General features: G+C 40.8%; 2 protein-coding genes across 2 annotated transcripts in view; one reads left to right on the forward strand and one right to left on the reverse strand.

Annotated features, from left to right (window-relative positions):
- Positions 1-91: 91 nt before the first annotated feature.
- On the forward strand, positions 92-1,351 carry sec61g (SEC61 translocon subunit gamma; the record flags this gene model as incomplete). The annotated part of the gene is made up of 3 exons (XM_079259458.1): positions 92-198; positions 536-639; positions 1,245-1,351. The coding sequence occupies exons 2-3, from the start codon at positions 546-548 to the stop codon at positions 1,349-1,351; spliced, it is 201 nt and encodes a 66-aa protein (XP_079115584.1). The 5' UTR covers positions 92-198; positions 536-545.
- Positions 1,352-2,204: 853 nt separating this feature from the next.
- The window catches only part of tpk1 (thiamin pyrophosphokinase 1), an 83,257-nt gene continuing 64,496 nt past the window's right edge, over positions 2,205-20,965 (reverse strand). Inside the window, exon 8 of the mRNA XM_079259457.1 lies at positions 2,205-2,901. Coding sequence (XP_079115583.1) covers positions 2,756-2,901 — 146 coding nt within the window. The 3' untranslated portion in view covers positions 2,205-2,755. The remainder of the gene's footprint in view (positions 2,902-20,965) is intronic.

The raw sequence follows: 20,965 nt of genomic DNA on the forward strand, positions 1-20,965 counted from the left end.
TGTCCGTAACTGTACTTAAACCTCCTATTCTGCAGGTGGCAGTGTCAATAGTTCAAGCAAAAATACACCATTGTACGCATGCGCTTTTTAAATCTACGTCAGCTCTTAGCTGTTCTCTAATTAGCGAGCTGAGTAAAGCTACGTGGCTCTTATTCCTCCGTCTCTTGTCTTAAGTCACGTCTAGAGGAACGCTACCAGGTAACCTTACATCCAGATTTGAATTAATGTTAGAAACCATAGCGTATTTTTATTGTGCTGCCTTTAAAGTTCTTTTAAGTATTATTTGTCAGCAATTTGAAACAGTTCTGTCGACACGACAACTAGCTTTTAGGAGGATAGCATTAGCTACGCGAAGAAACCCGAGGCTGACGTCTTAAAAAACACGATGAAGTCGGGGTTTCTTTAGTTGTAAACATTTAATAGAAATTGAGAATAACACTTTCCTTATATGTAAGGACAACTTTGAAGCCATAAAAATCTCAAGGCGCTTAGCCAACGTCGACACTGAAAGTGATGTATTTATTCATGTCTGCAGACCAAACATCATGGATCAAGTGATGCAGTTTGTTGAGCCCAGCCGGCAGTTTGTCAAAGACTCCATAAGACTCGTCAAAAGGTGTACAAAACCCGACAGAAAAGGTGGGATTTTACTTTTTCTTTTAAAACGACTCAAGACCCAGTTTGGGTACTAAACTAGTTTAAGTTTAAATATTTTTAACGAACGAATGAAAGAAGATGAGAAAAAAAAAAGTGTACATACCTACACATATATATGTACATACACACACTTATACATACATATACATACTAAGGAAGAATATATTATTATTGATAATAACAGTAATAGTTCCTCATCAATTCAACAATTAAATAAATTTTGTAAAAGAGTTTGAAAATAAGGAGTGGGAAGAAGTGTAGACTTATTTGGGATTCCCACCCCTTTCTACTTAACTAGTTTTATATATTGTGTCGCTGCACGTCTCAACATACTTATTCAAATTACTATACATATTTACATTAACATATATACACATACACATATTTACATATACATACATGTGTATATACACACACACTCGGATATACTACAGACATCCAGATACTTGCACCCATATCTACATAATTATATAAATATCCATACACTTTTAATATTCCTTATGATGTAAGGGTTTTATAACTAGTTTTTAACGTATTGTGACTTTAGGGAAAAGTTAAACATGTATATTGTTTTTTATTTCCTGCAGAATTCCAAAAGATTGCCATGGCCACAGCGATTGGGTTTGCCATCATGGGATTCATTGGTTTCTTTGTCAAGCTCATCCATATCCCCATCAACAACATCATTGTGTAAGTAAAACTCACTTGAAGTACCCCGAGTTGTGGAAGCAGCTGATTCATTCTGAGCCCATGTTGTGTTGGCACCATCTCTGGGAATTCAATTCAATACACAACACTTTGTCCCTGAGGGGCAATTGGATATTGGCCATTACCATTTCACCTTGATTTGCAATATCTGTTAGAGATAAGTTGGTATTTTCTGGCTAAAATACTCTTCCCTTGACTATCTTTTTTTTTTTTTTTTCAGGGCTAATAAGTTTAGTGTATCAGTTTGGCTTTCTAATGATACAGCAGATTAAAATATTTAACTTGTAATATAACTTTCTTATTGGGGTGTTTTTTTTCTTTTCTTTTTAATAACAATCTGATATCAAATATTAGCATTGTTGCTAACATTTAATTTTGCTTGCATTCATGCACACAGAGGAAAATAGCATTTCTAAATGTATAAAAACATTTTGCATTTATACTTTCAGATCAATCAGGAATAACTTTCAATTGTCAGGTTTATATAAAATTAATAAACGAATTGTCAAAGTTGAAGATAAATTTTTTTTTAATCAAACTTTTTGCACATGACATGTCCCTTATTAAATTTGATAAATACTAAAATGCTAATCAGGGTAAAAGACATTCTTGTTCTATTCAAAATAGTAAATACAACAAACATTGTTTGGACTCTTTAATTATAAAAAAAAAAAAAAGAAAAATCACAACATTCATCATAAGTGAAATTTACATACTTTTTCAGTTTCTCAAGTAATTGTGTTATTTAGTTTCATGTTAACAAATTTAAGGATATCTATGAATACATGTTTTTTTCCCCCAAACTAACACTGCTTTCCTTGTTTTTCTTCCAGTGGTGGTTAAATCTTTGTGTAACTCAAACTTCTGCTTCTACATTGCTGGAGAGAGCGGTGCAACATTTTGTTGGACTGGAGCAATGGGACTGAAGGGATGCCATTTTTACATTCTGTGCTCAACATTTATATTTGATTGTGTAAATAAAAACACGCAGCGACCCAGAGACAGACTTCCTTTTTTTTTTTCTTTTTTTTTCTTGAACACAAATTTACTATTTTTTTCTTTGGTTGTTAATCTTGAGTTTCCATGAGTAGCATTAAAATCACAAGGCACACATTTTTTAAATCAGGCACTGTTTGTCTCTGCTGTAGATAGCAAATGAAAATGAACTTAGATGTTAAAGGCACAAACTGGAATCTGCAGTACAAAGATCTTTTCACTTAAAAAAAAAAAAAAGATTTTCAAGTTAGGATTAAAATAATTTTGTGACATAATACTTAAATAACAAATATACTTTGGCCCCATATAAGTGATATGTGCTTTCACTTGATGTTTTAAATAAAAACATCCAAAAACTAAATGTGCTAACAGTTAGCTTTACACAGGCTTAATATTATTCCCCTCCTTTTCGAATGGCCATGCTCCAGAGCAGAGGCTGGTCTGTGGTCACGGTCACAGTCTTCCTGGGGGTTCCTGGGGCGGTGGGCTCAAAGGTGTTGGATGTGCTCACCAGCTTTCCAAACTGCAGGACCTGGTTATCTGAAAAGCACAAATGGATATGAGCTACTTAGTAATTTTGTCCACATATTATTAAGTATTAGTTACTGTACTTTAGTCCATTAAAATTAAATTTAATCAGTAAAAGTGACTGTTTAACATGCGAAGACAGACTTCATGCTTCATGTTGTTTCTGTGTGTTAAAGACAGGATGTGGTTTGGAGCAGCCTGTATCCCTGGACAACCACAGAAATTTACAATGGCTATTATGCTAAAAACCACCTGGACTACTCAGAATTTTTGGTTAATATTGTGCAAACAGTACAAAAGTCACACCAGGCGTTATGTTAGCCATAATTTATGATGCCAAGAAGGGTATAATGAGAATAAATAAGAAAAGCCAGATTTTGAGTAAATGTGATTTTACATGCATTCAATTTCTAATCAAGTTATTAGGCTGTCACTTCTCTCCAAAGCGACCTACATCTGAGGGAGAACAACAGAAGCCAAGAAATCAAACAGTAGGAGTGTCATAATTAAGTTATGGACTGTTTGAGTCCAGTTTGACACCAGTACTGCCATGACATGTCAGAGGCAGTGCATTTTTTTGGGTCCTTACAATAGTCCCTACAAAAGATTTTTCAGCTCTTATGTCAGTTCATAGCTCTGATTATTGAGGCTCTTTTTTAAGATCTAAACAATGAGTGTTTGTACTATTTTACCTTAATTTAAATGTAACTTTTATTCTATTTGGTGTCATACTTGATGCAAAAAACTAAGTGTTGCAAAAACAGTTATGTTTTTAAAAGGCAGCAGAAAGAGAAATGATCAGGCTGATCAAAAAGTAAAACTAACCAACACTGCCCTCAAGTGGTCATATTGGGAAGCTGCATGACTAAATCTGCTATCTGCTGGTTCCTTGTAAACAAGACAAGTTTATTGTTGTAGCATCTTTTATATACAAGACAATTCAAAGTGTAGGAACACATTAGACCCGGGGTATCCAGGTTGGACCCTGAGGACCAGTTTGTGATGCCTCCCTGCTCCAACACTGTTGGAATGAATCTGACTTTTTTTTTGGGAAGTTCTGCACAATTTGAGCAGTCATGTTGAAGCAGGGAAACATCTAAAACCTGCAGGTCAGTGGCCCTCAAGGGCTGGAGTAGAATAAGGTTTTAGCTCTGATTCCAAGATCTTATAACCCTTAAAACTCTCTTTATACTCCCAGTTCTACTTTCCTAAAGTCAACCTTATTGTTCCATAAATTTGACAACATAAATTCTTTTTAACCTGCTACTTTAAGTGAGTAAAGTAACATCAGATTCTGTCAGTGGTTAAACTATAAGTCCCGACTTCTGACCAAAAAGTGAATTAATAAACGTAACTGATCTAAATATAGATCTGAATAATTATGTGTGGAACTCCTACAAAGTGTTTGGTCTCAAATAACCAAATAACGAATCATTGTTCACGCTTCAAAAAGCTCAAATAGCAAATATGTGAATTTGCAAACCACTTTTTTTTTCAATTACCAGTTACATTTATTTATGCAGCATTAGCTGTGAACAAGCTGAGCTGACAAGCTCCCTGAGAAGGAGCCGCTCGATCGTGTCTAATACGAAAAGGGCAAACTCACCGAGAATATTTACAGCAAGGTTCTCCATTATTCCCTCACTTTTATCTGTCTCTATGTCATTAGAGATAGTGGCAAATGAAATGTGGAAGTAATTTATGACTCTGGCCAGCAAACCTGAAAAGGTCTGCTTCAAAACGGTTCATGCTAAAATAGCAGCTGTGGCTCTCAGGGAAGGTTTCCAGGAAGGCTTTCATCTATTCATGTCTCTGTGCTTTAAGAAAACAAAACTCAATAGATTTTTTTTTCTTTCTTTCATAGCATCTAAAGCATTTTATCTCCAGTTTTTGAAATAATCTCGATTCGATTATCTGGTTAGCTTCTTTGGTGTCAGCAGGCCCATAAGCAGTGTTTGAAACTGTGCTGGAGGATTAGTGCTCTGAGTACCACAACCCGCAGCGGGAGCAAAGGGGTCCAGGGGGAGGTTGTGTTGCTACTTGTCAATCATCTCAGCCACATTCAAAGAGCTACTTGAGTGTAGAAACCCCATCCCCGTTCTAAAAACACATCCTTGACCGAGGACAGTAAAGTACCAAACTGTAACCCTGAAAACACTTTACATTGTCAGTGAATCATGGAGGGACTCATTTGTGAAGATGCATCAAAAGATGGTTGTTTTTCTGCTGGTAAAATGCAACAAACCGCACAGACACATTCCAGCAGCACAGTTAATGTTCCAGCCATATATAACACTGCAAAAGAGAGGTGATCATTTGTAGGTGGGGGTGAGTACTCTGCAAGGCACTCATTCTACACTTTACTCAGATTTGGCTGAAAAACAAAACAATGTGAGAGGCAGGTTTGCAAAAAAAAATAAAAATGTTTTATCCAGATCTACTCAGCTTGTCCTTAAAGGTGGAGTATGTAAGATTTTCAATATTTTCAAAATGAACTAAAAAAATAACTACAATCATAACTAGATAATTTTTTTAAAACATGGAGGTTCCAGTCTGTCCATATTTGATGTGTTATTAAATTACAACTTTAATTAATGACAAAAACCCTTCTTAAATGTTTGCCTACCAGTAAAAAGAAAAAGCGCTTTTTGTCATTTGTCATTAATTAAACTTGTAATTATATAAAGCATAAAAAATGAACAGACTGGAACCTACATGTTCAAAAAACTATCTAATTATGATTGTAGTTATTTTTATTAGTTAATTTATTTAGAAAATATTGAAAATCTTACATACTCCACCTTTAATCACCACTGGGTCAGAAATATCCAAAATATCTTATCTGGGAAGCATCTCAGACTTAACCCTAAGTAGACTTTGCAACCAGCTCAACTGGTTCCTTCCTGTGTGGAGGAGTTGAAGCTCTCCTCTGAGGTTTCTCACATCTTCAAGGCTTAGCTCCTTACAGTTTTGCTTAGTTATCACCGCAATCTTGTCATTTTGGTTATGGATAACCATCTGTGGAGCTCCCGTGTCTCGAGTTCAACATTCAAGAGGTGGCAGAAGTGCCATGCTGTGGCTTTTTCTTTTATTGCACATGACTACCTATCAGTCATTGTTTGCACAGCTTGTCTGAGTGTTTCTACAAAGCCTGTACATCCCATTTCACATTGTCCAGTAGCTGTATTCAGCATGATTATGCACCACCAAGTGGCTTTCACAGTGACCAGATTTGGAATGTGATAAGTACATACAAGCATCCTAAATGCAAGAGTTTTTGTAGGCTTACGCAGATAAACCAAAGCAAGTTGTCTACATTCATCATTAGGGTCCAAGTATGAGAATATTTAAAGTGATGCTTTTTCCAGCTGTAGAAAATTAGTGTAAGGAAAGTTTTTTTTCTTCTTGTTCCTCCTTTCCTTCATTAGTACAAAATATCTCACAGGCAGCAAGCCTAAAGTTTGATCACAGATAATTTAATGATCTACACTGGACACATGAATTCTGGTAAAACACGTTTTCTACGTCAAGGTCGTTGAGTTCAGAAGAAAAATACTAATTACAACACAGTGACAGAATACCCCCCGCCCACAGATCTAACAGCTTGTAGTGTTTCACCACATCCTGGGGGGTAAAAAGAAAATATAAGAATTAGAACGAAGGAGTTTTATGAATATGCAAAAAAACAGTTGGTGAAGTAATATCGCAAGAGGGTGAAAATGAAAAATGAAGAACAAAGAGGGGAGGGAATGAAGCGAATCATTTGTCCACAGGCGCATGCACGCACATCAAACAAAAGAAAAGAAAGAAGGAAAAAAAAACCCCCCCCCACACAAAAACTTATGTCGCTTCAAAGACCCCCAAACAAGCAAGGTATTAAGAGCAGCTTGACTCGGAAGAGGGAGGAAAAAAGGCTTACATCAAGTAAGGTTACTTACTGAGCGAACACAGACGACATTCATTCAGCTGTGGGTGCATGAGCATTTTGTCTGACTGCGCTGAAATGTTGGAGTGAAGCTCTCTCTTGACAGGGCTTTATGTTATCACCATGTGTTTTTTTTTTTTTGTTTTTTTTTTTTTAAAAACCAGCATGGAGCACTCCGAGCTGAAAAAATACCTACATGCTGAAAATATTCACCGTACCATGTTTTCATTTCAGTTAGCATGCAAACTTTGTAGCTCTTTTTGGGAGGATCTTGGGTAGAGCAACAGGTAGGAAACAAAGACTTCCATCATGACTCATTTAAATGTAAATATTCAAAGCCACTAAAAGCTTCATTTTCTTATTATGCATAATGTGGTCCTAAATGAACATGTAATTTCCTGCCAAAGGTGGAATATTTGAGTTATTTCACAGCTGGGCTGAGGAAGCAGCGTGCCTCATGCATTAGTTTCCCCTGCAGACTGAAATCCTCCACACAGTTATGAGATGATCATAAGGCTGCTGCCTCAGGACACTGATTACATTACAATCAGAGTCTACATGTGAAAATCGAGGATGTTTTACAGGAATAAATAGTGTAATTAACCCAACGACCACCAGAGGCACCAGAGCACAAGAAAATGGTCAGCTATGAGCGTCTTCTCAACAGGATGGCAGTGATATCCACATTTACTAACACACATTATCTGTTTGCCTTCACATCCATTTATTAACCCAAACTTACAAAAAGACACACACACGCACACACATTTGCGTGCTAACTTTACTGATCACAAAAGGCTTTCACATGGCTTCATTAGTAATCCCCTCTTTAAAGCTGATAGCGATCAATAACGGCCCCCCTGTAGCAGAGGGGGCTGCGATGAGTGCAGCACCCTTCAGTGATAACAATGGAGATGTTTGCTGCCTGTAATTGCATTTCCAGCGCCGCAGCAGAAAGGGCCCGTCAGCTGTAAGTAGGGCCGTATTGACACAACAAATTACCCAGGAGAGAGGGTGGGTGAGGAGAAGAGAGACTCACAGACACTCATGCTGCAGTGGGCAGGTAGAGAGGGGAATTATGGGTGGCTGGGACCATTTCTGAAAGACACAGAGGACTGTCGCTGCTCTATTTTTGCCTCACCACAGTGTTCAGGAAAGAGGCTCTTTGAGGGCATGTTGGAAGATGCTAGCAGAAGCATTTTCAGCATTTTTTTTCAACACAGAAATCATTGATGTTACCAAAAACAGAGAAACAAATAAAATCTGTCACACTTTGTTTTACTGCACGTGGAGCATTTTGAGCTGCACAACTCTGACCAAACGGATCAGTGCCAGGTTGAGTAAAAGCAGCCCATCCTCTCATTAATGACGGGTTATATATGCTAATCATACTAATAACTTGTAACGAAGGATGAAATTGTTCATTGACAGGAAAATGAAACACGTGACACTGTGGTGGGAAAAAAAATGCACTTCAGCTGCATATGCTTGGTATTTAGGGTGAAATAATTCTTACGACATAGTGAAAGTCTTATAAAGAAACTGCTGACCTACTGGGATTTTCAAACACAAACCAGTGTACGGTGTGGACAGAACAATCTGATCATGAGGAAACATCAGGTGAGCAGCAGTTGTCTGGATGAAAATGCCTGACTGAAGTCTGGGCAGACTGGTTGGAGATTATAGAAAGACAACTGGAACTCATTTCCAACCAAGGTATGCAGAATATCAGCACTAAGCGCACAACATGCTGAACCTTGAAGCAGATGGTCTACAGCAGCAGAAAACACTCTGGGTGCCTCTCATGTCAACCTAGAACACAGAACTGATGCCACAAATCACACAGACTCACCAAAATGGGAAGATTCACATCATGGGACCCCTGTTGTTGCAATCCAGTCTAGTTAGTAGGGGTGGGAAAATCGAATAAAAAATTTTTAAAATCGATTTTTTTTTTTTGTTAAAAAATTGATTTTTTTCCCCCAAATAAATGAAATTAATCCACTATAAAATTTTTGTCTTTTTCATTGGTGTTATTGATCTTTTTATTTGTCCTTTTGGGCATTATAGCAGCAGAATGATGATCTGTGTTGTTTTTTCCTAACTGAAACCAAGAAAAATTACTAGCAAAAAGAAGTTTTATAAAAATTTTTTTGTTTTAATTACAAAAATCATCAATATTGAAGGATTTTGAGAATTGCAATTTAAATCGAATCGGCAGCCAGAAAATTGGAATCGAATCGAATCGGGACAAAAGCATTTCGTCACAGCCCTACTATATAGACACTCACATTGAGTCAGATTACAACCAGAAATTACTTGAAATGTGATGTTTTTTTTTGTTTTTTGTTTTTTATCATGAGCTAGTGTCAAAAACAGCTTTGAAATAACAACTAATCACAAACAGAAGGAAATCATTTTCTTTCTCATTATGTCTGAACGTGTTAAGCAGTCACCTTATCGTGGTGGAGGGGTTTGTGCGTCCCGAAGATCCTAGCAGCTATGTTGTCGGGGGCTTTATGCCCCTGGTAGGGTCACCCATGGCAAACAGGTGTCTAGGGGAGGGACCAGACCAAGCACGGCTCATAGACCCCTATGATGACGACCAACCTGGGCATGAATGTTCCCTTGCCCGGACGCGGGTTACCGGGACCCCCCTCTGGAGCCAGGCCTGGAGGCGGGGTACGAGAGCGAGCGTCTGGTGGCCGGGCCTTCGCCCATGGGGCCCGGTCGGGCTCAGCCCGAAAGGGTTACATGGGCCCCGCCTCCCGTGGGCTCACCATCTGCGGGAGGAGCCGTAGGGGTCGGGTGCAATGTGAGCTGGGCGGCAGCAAGGGGCGGGGACCCTGGCGGTCCGATCCCCGGCTGCAGAAGCTGGCTCTAGGGACGTGGAACGTCATCTCTCTGGTGGGGAAGGAGCCTGAGCTGGTGCGCGAGGTTGAGCGGTTCCGACTAGATATAGTTGGACTCACCTCGACGCATGGCTTGGGCTCTGGAACCAGTACCCTCGAGAGGGGCTGGACCTTCTTCCACTCTGGAGTTGCTCATGGTGAGAGGCGCCGAGCTGGTGTGGGCATTCTCATCAGCCCCCAGCTTGGTGCCTGCACGTTGGGGTTTACCCCGGTGGATGAAAGGGTAGTTTCCCTCCGCCTCTGGGTGGGGGGACGGGTCCTGACTGTTGTCTGTGCTTATGCACCAAACAGCAGTTCAGAGTACCCACCCTTTCTGGGGTCCTTGGAGGGAGTGCTGGAGGGTGCTCCTTCTGGGGACTCCATTGTTCTGCTGGGGGACTTCAATGCTCACGTGGGCAATGACAGTGAGACCTGGAGGGGAGTGATTGGGAGGCATGGTCCCCCCCCTCTGAACCCAAATGGTGTTTTGTTATTGGACTTCTGTGCTCGTCATGGATTGTGTATAACGATCACCATGTTCCAGCATAAGAGTGTCCATATGTACACCTGGCATCAGGATTCCCTGGGCCGCAGTTCAATGATCGACTTTGTAGTCGTATCGTCGGACCTGCGGCCACATGCCTTGGACACTCGGGTGAAGAGGGGGGCGGAGCTGTCAACTGATCACCACCTGGTGGTGAGTTGGCTCAGATGGTGGGGGAGGAAGCCGGTCAGAGCTGGCAGGCCCAAACGTGTTGCGAGGGTCTGCTGGGAACGTCTGGCTGAGTCCCCTGTCAGAGCGAGCTTCAACTCCCACCTTCAGCAGAGCTTCGAACATGTCCCGGGTGAGGCGGGGGACATTGAGTCCGAATGGGCTGTGTTCCGTGCCTCTATTGCTGAGGCGGCCAGCCGGAGCTGTGGCTGCAAGGTCGTTGGTGCCTGTCGTGGCGGTAATCCCAGGACTCGTTGGTGGACACCAGCAGTGAGGGATGCCGTCAAGCTGAAGAAGGAGTCCTATCGGGCCTTCTTGGCCTGTGGGTCTCTGGAGGCAGCTGATCGGTACTGGCGGGCTAAGCGGCATGCGGCTTCGGCCGTTGCCGAGGCAAAAACACGGGCATGGGAGGAGTTCGGCGAGGCCATGGAGAAAGACTTCCGGACGGCTTCGAGGAGATTCTGGTCCACCATCCGGCGGCTCAGGGGGGGGAAGCAGTGCTCCATCAATACTGTGTACAGTGGAGATGGGGTGCTGCTGACCTCAACTCGGGACGTTATGGGTCGGTGGAGGGAATACTTTGAAGACCTCCTCAATCCTACCAACACGTCTTCCCATGAGGGAGCAGAGTTGGTGGACTCAGGGGTGGACTCTCCTATCTCTGGGGCTGAAGTCGCTGAGGTGGTCAAAAAGCTCCTTGGCGGCAAGGCCCCGGGGGTGGATGAGATCCGCCTGGAGTTCCTTAAGGCTCTGGATGCTATGGGGCTGTCCTGGCTGACACGCCTCTGCAGCATCGCGTGGACATCGGGGGGAATCACACTCCTCAGCCTCCCTGGTAAGGTCTATTCAGGATAGTCGAATCCCGGATTGAGGAGCAGCAGTGTGGTTTTCGTCCTGGTCGCGGAACAGTGGACCAGCTCTATACCCTCTCTGGGGTCCTGGGGGGGGCATGGGAGTTTGCCCAACCAGTCTACATGTGCTTTGTGGACCTGGAGAAGGCATTCGACCGTGTCCCCCGGGGGCTCCTGTGGGGGGTACTCCGGGAGTATGGGGTACCGGACCCCCTTGTACGAGCTGTCCGGTCCCTGTACGACAGGTGTCAGAGCTTGGTCCGCATTGCCGGTAGTAAGTCGGATTCGTTTCCGGTGAGGGTTGGACTCCGCCAAGGCTGCCCTTTATCACCGATTCTGTTCATAACTTATATGGACAGAATTTCTAGGCGCAGCCGAGGGGTTGAGGGGATCCGACTTGGTGGCCTCAGGATTGGGTCCCTGCTTTTTGCAGATGACGTGGTCCTGTTGGCTTCATCTGGTCGTGATCTCCAGCTCTCGCTTGAGCGATTCGCGGCCGAGTGTGAAGCAGCTGGGATGAGAATCAGCACCTCAAAATCTGAGACCATGGTCCTCAGCCGGAATAGGGTGGATTGCCCTCTCCGGGTCGGGAGTCAGGTCCTGCCTCAAGTGGAGGAGTTTAAATATCTCGGGGTCTTGTTCACGAGTGAGGGAAGGATGGAGCGTGAGATCGACAGACGGATCGGTGCGTCTGCAGTAATGCGGGCTCTGCGCCGGTCTGTCGTGGTGAAGAAGGAGCTGAGCCAGAAGGCGAAGCTCTCGATTTATCAGTCGATCTACGTTCCTACCCTCACCTATGGTCATGAGCTGTGGGTCGTGACCGAAAGAACGAGATCTCGTATACAGGCGGCTGAAATGAGTTTCCTCCGCAGGGTGGCCGGGCTCTCCCTTAGAGATAGGGTGAGGAGCCCGGTCATCCGGGAGGGGCTCAGAGTAGAGCCGCTGCTCCTTCGCATCGAGAGGAACCAGTTGAGGTGGCTCGGGCATCTGGTCAGGATGCCTCCTGGACGCCTCCCTGGTGAGGTGTTCCAGGCACGTCCCTCTGGGAGGAGACCCCGGGGAAGACCCAGGACACGCTGGAGGGATTACATCTCTCGGCTGGCCTGGGAACGCCTCGGGATCCCCCCCGCAGAGTTGGCAAATGTGGCTGGGGAGAGGGAAGTCTGGGCTTCCCTGCTTAGGCTGCTGCCCCCGCGACCCGACCCCGGATAAGCGGCAGAAGATGGATGGATGGATGGATGGGTGTTAAGCAAGGCATATGCTCCCATTTAATGCGACTTGTCATGGAGAAGCAAATTAAACTCAGTCAGGTGATAGAACCGCCTCTCTTTCAGAGCACCGTGCCATCAGCTTTTATCATGCTTCACGGTGCGAGAGAGAAAATCATTTTCTATAAATCATGTTTGTTCAATACTGATCCATCCAAATGATCAAAATGAAGTGAATGTGTGACTGTGTTTCACAATACTTTAGTCCTCATCAGAGGGAGAACAAGTCCTGAGATGTGCATCGGGGCTTGCAAAGGAAAAATCTACAAATCGCTGAAGTGAAATAAAAGAAAAGCTTATTAAAAATGTCTTAAAAAAAAGAAAATAAAAAGCAGAAGTACATTCCAAAGTCAGAGCTCTGTAAAGACTGATTCTAACGATTGCAGCTTCAGGTCTCTTAGGGCATGTCTATGAGTTTGGCACATCCAGCCACTCAGATATTTGCCAGTTTTTCCAAAACAGAACTGCTCCAGCGCTTCTACGTTGGATGGCTTTTGCTGGTGTACAACAATCAGATTCTCAGTCTGATTTAGGTCTTGGCTTTGACTCTGCCGTACCAACACATTTTCACTTTTCCACTTCACCCTTAGCGATGTGGCAGTAGAGGAGTAGGTCGGATCCGTTTCCAGTGTTGGATTCTGCCAGGGCTGTGCTTTTTCACACATTCTGTTCAGAAGTATCTGCTTTTTACAGATGTGGAGGTCGTGTTTGCTTTATTGAGCTGTGATCTTTGACTCTCACCGGAGCGGTCTGTAGCAGCTGGAATGAGGAGTAGCACCTGCAACCTGCAGCCGGAAAAGGGTGGAGTATCCTCTCTGAGTTGGGAGGTCCAGGTTAAGAAGTACAAGTACAAGTGTGGGACGAATGGAGCGGGAGATCCACAGGCAGATCGATTGCAGTGATGCAGACTCTGCATCAGTCTGTCGAGGAAAAAGAGGACCAGAGCCAAAAGGCAAGCTCCTCAGTTTATTGGTTGATCTATGTTGTTCTTACCTGTAATTATAGAATGTAGGTAGCTATTGGGAGAGCAAGATTACAGATACAAGCAGCAGAAATGAGTTTCCCTCCACATGTCTGGGCTTTCCATGAGAGATGCAGTGAGAATATCAGTCATTAATCCAGTAGGAGCTCAGAGTAGAGCCACTGCTCCTCCACACTGAGAGGAACCAGGTTATGTAGCTCCTGCATCTGTAGGACACCTCTGAGATGAAGTGTTACATGTAGGTCCCACCAGAAGTAGTTTCCATGGAAGATCCAAGACACGTTGATAGTACAATATCGCCCCAGATGAGCTGAAAAAACTGGTTGTTGAGAGGGAAGCCTTGGTTTTCCTGCTTAACCTGATCTCTGATAAACACTAGAGGATGTACAGATGGATAGCACTTCCACCACTCAAGCTTAGTAGCATGTTTAGGGTCACTGTCCTGCTGGAAAATTGGCCTAAATCTTATTCTCAAAGATCTTTAAGGCCTAAAAGATTTCTCTAAATTTAGCACCATATATCTTTCCCTCTATTTGTCCAGTTTCCCAGTCCGTGCTGATAAACATTTGTGCAACAAGCTTCAGGAATAAACAGCAGACAGCTCTTGTAGTTACAGCAGAGTCCCATGTCTGCTTCTCCACTGCTGGCTAAAATAAAGGAAGCTAAACCTGCAGCTAGCTGCAGCGTCACCCAGGATTAATGACCTCGTCTCTGCCTCCCAACCTCCATGTGGAGGCGGAAGCAGGAAAGTTTAACAGCTGTTTCTGTCGGAGTTCTTTTAGCTAGAAGAAGTAACAGCATGGTTATCAAACCCTCACAGAAACGCGGAGCTTTAGGAGGAGACAGAAAGACGAGGAAAGTAACTGCTTTGGTTGTTGTAGAGTGATCCTGTGGATGCGTTTGGTTTACCTAGCGCAGCAGCTGCCCTATAAAGACATCCAGCCTTAGACTGCATACAAGTATACTTCTTTTCACAAATTAGGTAACTAATGTAGGTATCTGCAGGTATTCGATAGCTCAGATCATCTTTATAGAAAATAGATGCATAATAACTGAAAATATATATTTTCTGTCACCTTGCCAATTGCGATTTTATTTGTTTAATTTGTTATTTTATCTAAATAAGTAATTTAAATGAATTTAAGTTACAGGTTGTAATAGAGGATGAAAAATACCAAGGGGGTGAAAACTTTTGCAAATGACTGTTTTTAGAAAAAGACATTTTAACCTCAAGTCACCAAACATTGATCATATGCTAGGAGAAAAGTTATGAAATGTACAAAAATTCCCTGTTTTTCTTTGGTAACAAGAACAACCTGCATAAATGAAAAAAAAAGAAAAAAAAACACAAACAAAAAAAAGAAAAGAAAATTGTTGCTGTGATCCATACAAGAAATAAGCGCTGTGTATCACAACACATCAGCGCATGGTTTCAATACAGCAGTCTTTCATATTCCTTATATTTGAAGCTATTTACTGGCCCTGACATGAGCCAGGATGTGCAGCAGCGGTGTTGGCACCATCTGCTGTGCAACGATACCTGCTTCCATTAAATGCAGCCGGGTTTTAAGAGTGTGAGGTGACAAACCTTGTTTTGGCTTAAGTCAACCTTCAGATAAGAAAACTCATCTTTGCTGTGAATGTGCCGACGATCAGTCGAGGAACGATTGTGCAAACAGACAGCAGAGCAAATTCTATGTTTTGATATTAAAAAAGTAATTGTTGGGTTCATGTGTCTGGCTTGATGGAAAGGTTGTATAGATGAACTGATAAAGTTGATGTGCTTGCCATGAATACTTGAGTACATGCATCTCATACACTGGTAGGAGCGCTTATCAGCACAGTAGGTCATATAGCCATACATTTTTGGTCCAAAATACTTGCATGTGTGTGTGTGTGTGTGTGTGTGTGTGTGTGTGTGTGTGTGTGTGTGTGTGTGTGTACACTTCTCATCTGCCTCCTTGCTAGTCTGCAGCTCCATTGGTGGTACAAGAAACTGTTCACATCAGGCCGTTTTTATATTCGTCTCTGCCCGTGTGTGTGATGTACACAGTGTCAAAAATCTACAAATCCATAAATAAAACCATAAAACTGTGGTTTTCTCTCCCGCTGGCACACTATGCTACAACAGAAGACATACTTTTCATTTCCCCTGACTAGGACCTTGGTAAGCGGGAGTGAAGGAGAAAGGGAGGAAACGTGGGGGAAGTGAGAGTAAAGGATGGGATGGGATGCATAAGGGCAGAAAGGGGGTCAGCCTTATGTAGGAGGGGGAAAAAGGAGGAATGAGGTAAGTAAAACAGCACGACAGATAAGGAAGACCAGATTTATTTCTTGAAACTAAATTGTTGAAAGAAAGAGGAAAAAAAAAAACCCAAGGCAAAAGAACAAGCAGAAAAACAGATCAGGGAGAGAAGAGATATGAGAAGAATAGGGGAAGGTCAAGGTGCATGTTTGCATCTTGATACACAGCAGGGGAAGGAGAGATGCTACAGTAGAGATGTCTGCCTCTGGCAGGGACAGTGGGTTAAACCTCTGACTGAGCCAAGTTTGTCGGACAGATTTATCTGTTCTGAGTACAAGAAAACTACCCCCCCTCCCTTTTGAAAACAGTCCTTTCTAGTATTTAGAACGCTTCCTGATACTAAAATATGAGGGTACACTACTTAATCTGCATGACTAAAGGTCCAGACAACATATACCTAAATGTTTTGCTTCCAAATTCTGATCAAAATGCATTCCCCCTGCTATTTCAGAAAACTAATGTGGTACTGGAAGTCCTTGCATGTTTTTCTGATAAGGACTTTGAATGCTGAACCAGGCACACATCAAAAAACTTCCCAAAAGCTCTATTCAACAAAAAAATCCCTTCAGCATTTGTCTATAGAGTATGCATTAGTATAAGGCAAACAGGCCAGTTGGGGCTGTGCAGAATGTCTGTACAGCCGGTCAAAAGTTAAAGGCAGCCACAGGAAAAAAAAAAAGCTGAACATGTAATCAATTCTAGTTACATTAAATCTAACTTCCTCTTTCCCAGTAAATATTGATGAGTCTCCATGCAACTCATCCTGCGCACTTAAAATGTCAAAATACCTCACATCAGTGTACTCAACCATTCATCTTAGTGAGAGTGCGACTAAAAATACGGAACATGTAATGAACTCCTTATTAAAACACTGTCTCATTAGAATTCCAATGTGTTTTTGAAGGCTTACATTTCATAAACAGCATGCACTCATTAACAGCAGGAGCAAGCTTTTTAATCTTGCCCAAAGTTTACTTTTAATTAAGATTTTTCAATTGCTTTGGTCTCTTTGAGAGAGACTTTGCAGCTGAAATCCATCTGTGTTCATGTGTTTATTTTTGATCAAACTCTGCACCTGCTCATGTTGGATTCGAAGGTCTCATGATGTGTGTTCATGTACCTCACGTTGTACTTGTCTGTCTTTTTTTTTTGTGTGTGTGTTGTGTTCTCTTTGTGATCATGAGATAAGAAACACTACCGGGTAGGTCATTTGAAAATCCTTTACAGTCACATAACCTTTAAATTAAGTTTTTACCGTCTTTAGGTATCAGATAATGTAGATCCTTATCTGTGTGATATGTGTATGGTCAGGAGAGCCTCAAGAATGTTTGCGTGTGTTTGACCATACCTTACTTAAGTATTAGGGCTGTGACAATATGTTTTTGTCCCGATTCGATTCAGATTTTTTGGGTGCCAATTTGATTTAAATTGCGATTCTCACAATTCTTCGATATTGCTGATTTTTGTAGATTAAAAACAACAAAAAAAAGTACAAAACTTTTTTTCTTGATTTCTATTAGGAAAAAACACCACAGTAGCCAGAGCATCATTCTACTGCTATAATGCCCAAGAAGACAAGTAAAAAGATCAATAAAAATGACAAAACTTTTATAATGGATTATATTGATTAATCATAAAAAAAAAAAAAAAAATTAAACAAAAAAGACAATCAATTTTAAAATTGTGAAGCAAAAAATCCCAGTATTTGATTTTTCGACTAGATTTTCCCACCCCTATTAAGTATACACAAATCTTTACTGTTTTGCATGTGTAGAAGTGAACATATGGATACACCCATGTGTGTTTTAACGTACATAAAATAACTTCCATGACTATGACTATTTAATGTGACTTAACCACACCAGTTAAAAAGAAAAGCACTAAAAGGATAAGATTAACATTTTTTCCTCACTCAGAGAAATTCTGGGTTGTTACTGCTCTTTTTCCAGCCTTTTTGCACATTTGAGCCACAGCCAGACGACTGAAGTAAGAAGTCTAAAGAACACCAATGCAAACAAGCAGATGCATGAGAACGATTAGCACAGTTAGCAGCTCTTTATTTGTTGTTAGCTTTTAGGTAGCAGCAAACAGCACAACAAGATTTTTTTTCTGTATTTTGGCTATAAGTTGTTTGCTTTCTTTGGTTTTATGAAGGCTGATTGCCTGCATGTGAGGTATTTGGGGAACAATGGGAAACCTGGGCAGCAACACAAACCACCACAAGGAAGTTCTTTTCCAGTAAGAAGAACTGAAGTGAAATGTGGAGTGTTACAATAAATCTTTTCAAAGAAAATGACCAAGAGAAGGTCAGTTTCTGTCTTATTATTTAGAGTGACGTCTTTCTCAGTTAGCTGTAGCTCAGCTCCCTGGCTCTTCAGGACCAATACAGATGCATGCAATTCAGCTGCTGTATCTTTGTTTTCTTTCAATTTTAAAAAAGTTTTTTTTTTATTTTAATTTTTTTATTAATGCCATGTTAATGCGTACATGCTACTATTTCACAACTGTGTTTTTTTAAACAGTAGTTGTGCAATAGATGTGCAAAAAGAGATGCCAAAAAGAGGAAGTTTAGTGATAAATCAGTGTGTAGAAATATGAAGCTATCAACTGCAGCATTGTTAGGAGCAGATGTTACAAATGGAGCACCTGCTTTACCTTAAAAAAAAAAAACAACTAAAACTAAAAATGCTATTACAGTTTTTAACCTTTGCTGAAATACAGCACAATGCAGTCCCACTTCTGCTGTATACATATGACATTCATAGTAAAACTGCTTTTTTTTTTTTTTTTTTTTTTTAAACTGGAGAACTTTCTGAAAAACAATATATAGTAACAATTTATCAGATTAAATATTTTAGGACTAAAACTTTGATATTATAAAGGATTTGATTCATAGATCAACCTCTTTAATGTGTATTTCTTATCAACCAGTTGCAACACATGCACCCATGCAGCAATGCAAATCATTAAAAGATATTTTAAATAACCTACCCTGACAAATATGTCATTAAAACCAGTAAATGTAAAACTCCAGTTCCAATGAAGTTAGATGTTGTGCACATTAAAAAGGACTACAGTGATTTGTAAATCAATCTATCTTTAATTAAAAGCATAAAAAAGACATGGCATGCAATTCTCAAACTGATAATTTTTTTTTTAAAACCTGCAGCTAATAAAGGTTAACATTATCACCCTCTTTTCCCCCAAATTCACCAATACCATGATCAGATTGTGTTATACATTTAAAAATTGTGTCATGCCAAATCCCATTCTCGTTCAAACTAGGTTTTTGTGACAATAATTCTTGCACTAAACAGTAATTAGTTAAAAATATTATGACATAACTTGATACCAATATTTCCAAATAAAATATTTGGTAGATTTTCATGACATAAAATTCATTTTATACCAATTTTTAGTCCAAAACAGATACAGTCCTGCGGAGTACAGGCAGCTTTGTTGCATATTAACCGGAATGGAAATCTTATCCTCCACAGATGTTTTTACCATTGGCAGACAGTCATCGTTTGCTCATGCATAACACACATCCATACACACAGTTTAAATCCATAAACATACTTTTAAGGAGTCTACACAGAAAAACAGAAACAAGAACACAATGAAATGTGCACACTGGTATTCGGGATCTAATGCGAAACACAAGTGTACAAGGGATACATTCACTCATACCCACCCACATGCCGCGCAGAGAAGAGGTTTGAGGATGACAGCTATTCAAATTTGTTGTTCATTATGATCCACACTAAGCCAACAACATCATGATGAAGCAGGTTTTAACACACAATCACACATTAACCCTGCCAGAAGCTATAAGTCAGCCGCTGTTGCAGCAGGATGAATCCTTTTTCATTTCAAGCTGTTGGAAGGAAAAAGACTGAAGGTTTTTTTTTTCACATGCCAGCAAACAACAACACACTCACTGCTGCACACATAAAACGTAGGATAATAGTTCTACTGTCTCACTGACCTTCATAAACCTAATCATTGGTATAAGAGCTTAGCATTTAACTTACTAAAATTACATTCTGTGGTGATTTGAAAGTCCTCAAAATGCTCATTTGGAGGAATTCTCTTCACTTACTGCAGCTCTTGACCCCTACTCTCATCTTCAGTGACATAAGAGATGGATACTAATAAGAGGCATAATGAGTGTTTAAAAAAAAAAAAAAGACGTACAAATCCTGAAGCAGGTCAGGTGCCATCATTTCTAAGCTTATTGTGGATTTAGAAACTGCAGCTGACAAATATTTGCTTGTTTATTTGCCAAAAACTGGAATCAGAACCTAAGCAATGCGCAACATTACAGATATTCCAACAGGATCAGAAACTAATTGCGTGACTGTCATAATTAGAAAACTGCAACTTTCAAGTTAAATAAATACAGGTGGTAAAAGTCATGAAAACAAAAACAAAAAAAACCTGCTAAAAGAAATGATCTAAAACTAGAGCCAATCGACGTAATGTGTCTGCCATTTCCACTTTGTTCACCGGTTGGCTTGAATACCTTTATAAGTGGATTCATGAAGCTTTAATCATTTTAATGGCTGCCAAGAAAAGGTTTATCTCTTCAAGTGGCCTTTGTGTCATTAATGGGAGAAATTCTACAAAAGCAGTGTTGCAGAAAGCAATGGCAACAGGAAGAAAAAAAACCCCAAAAACATTCTGCTTCTCAAAATATTCAATAATTTTACTTCCCTGCCCACCAAAATGATAAAGCCACAGTGCTATCAAAGCACAGAAAAGCTACATGGACCCTCCTTTCATTACCCCCTCATGCCAATTATGTTTTACTGAAATCAAACCTTTGCGTGATGACTTCATTTTCACAGGAGAGTCCATATATGTAATGTCAGAAAAGTTTCAAACTTTCACACCTGCTAGATTATTAAAAATAAGTGGTTTGTTAAAAAATGGATACTGTAATGATGATAGATAGATAATATATAACATGTTAATATAATAATTCATTATGTCAACTTTCTGCCATGTATCTCATTATTCTTGGTACGATCTGGCCATTACGCAATAGGCTATGAGTATATTTTTATATTCAGCAAGAGGAAAAGTATCAACTGAGGATATTTTCAGTATGTCTATGGAATGTACAGATGTCTGTGTGTG

The sequence above is a fragment of the Telmatherina bonti genome (genome assembly GCF_933228915.1).
Source record: "Telmatherina bonti genome assembly, chromosome: 20".
NCBI lineage: Eukaryota > Metazoa > Chordata > Actinopteri > Atheriniformes > Telmatherinidae > Telmatherina > Telmatherina bonti.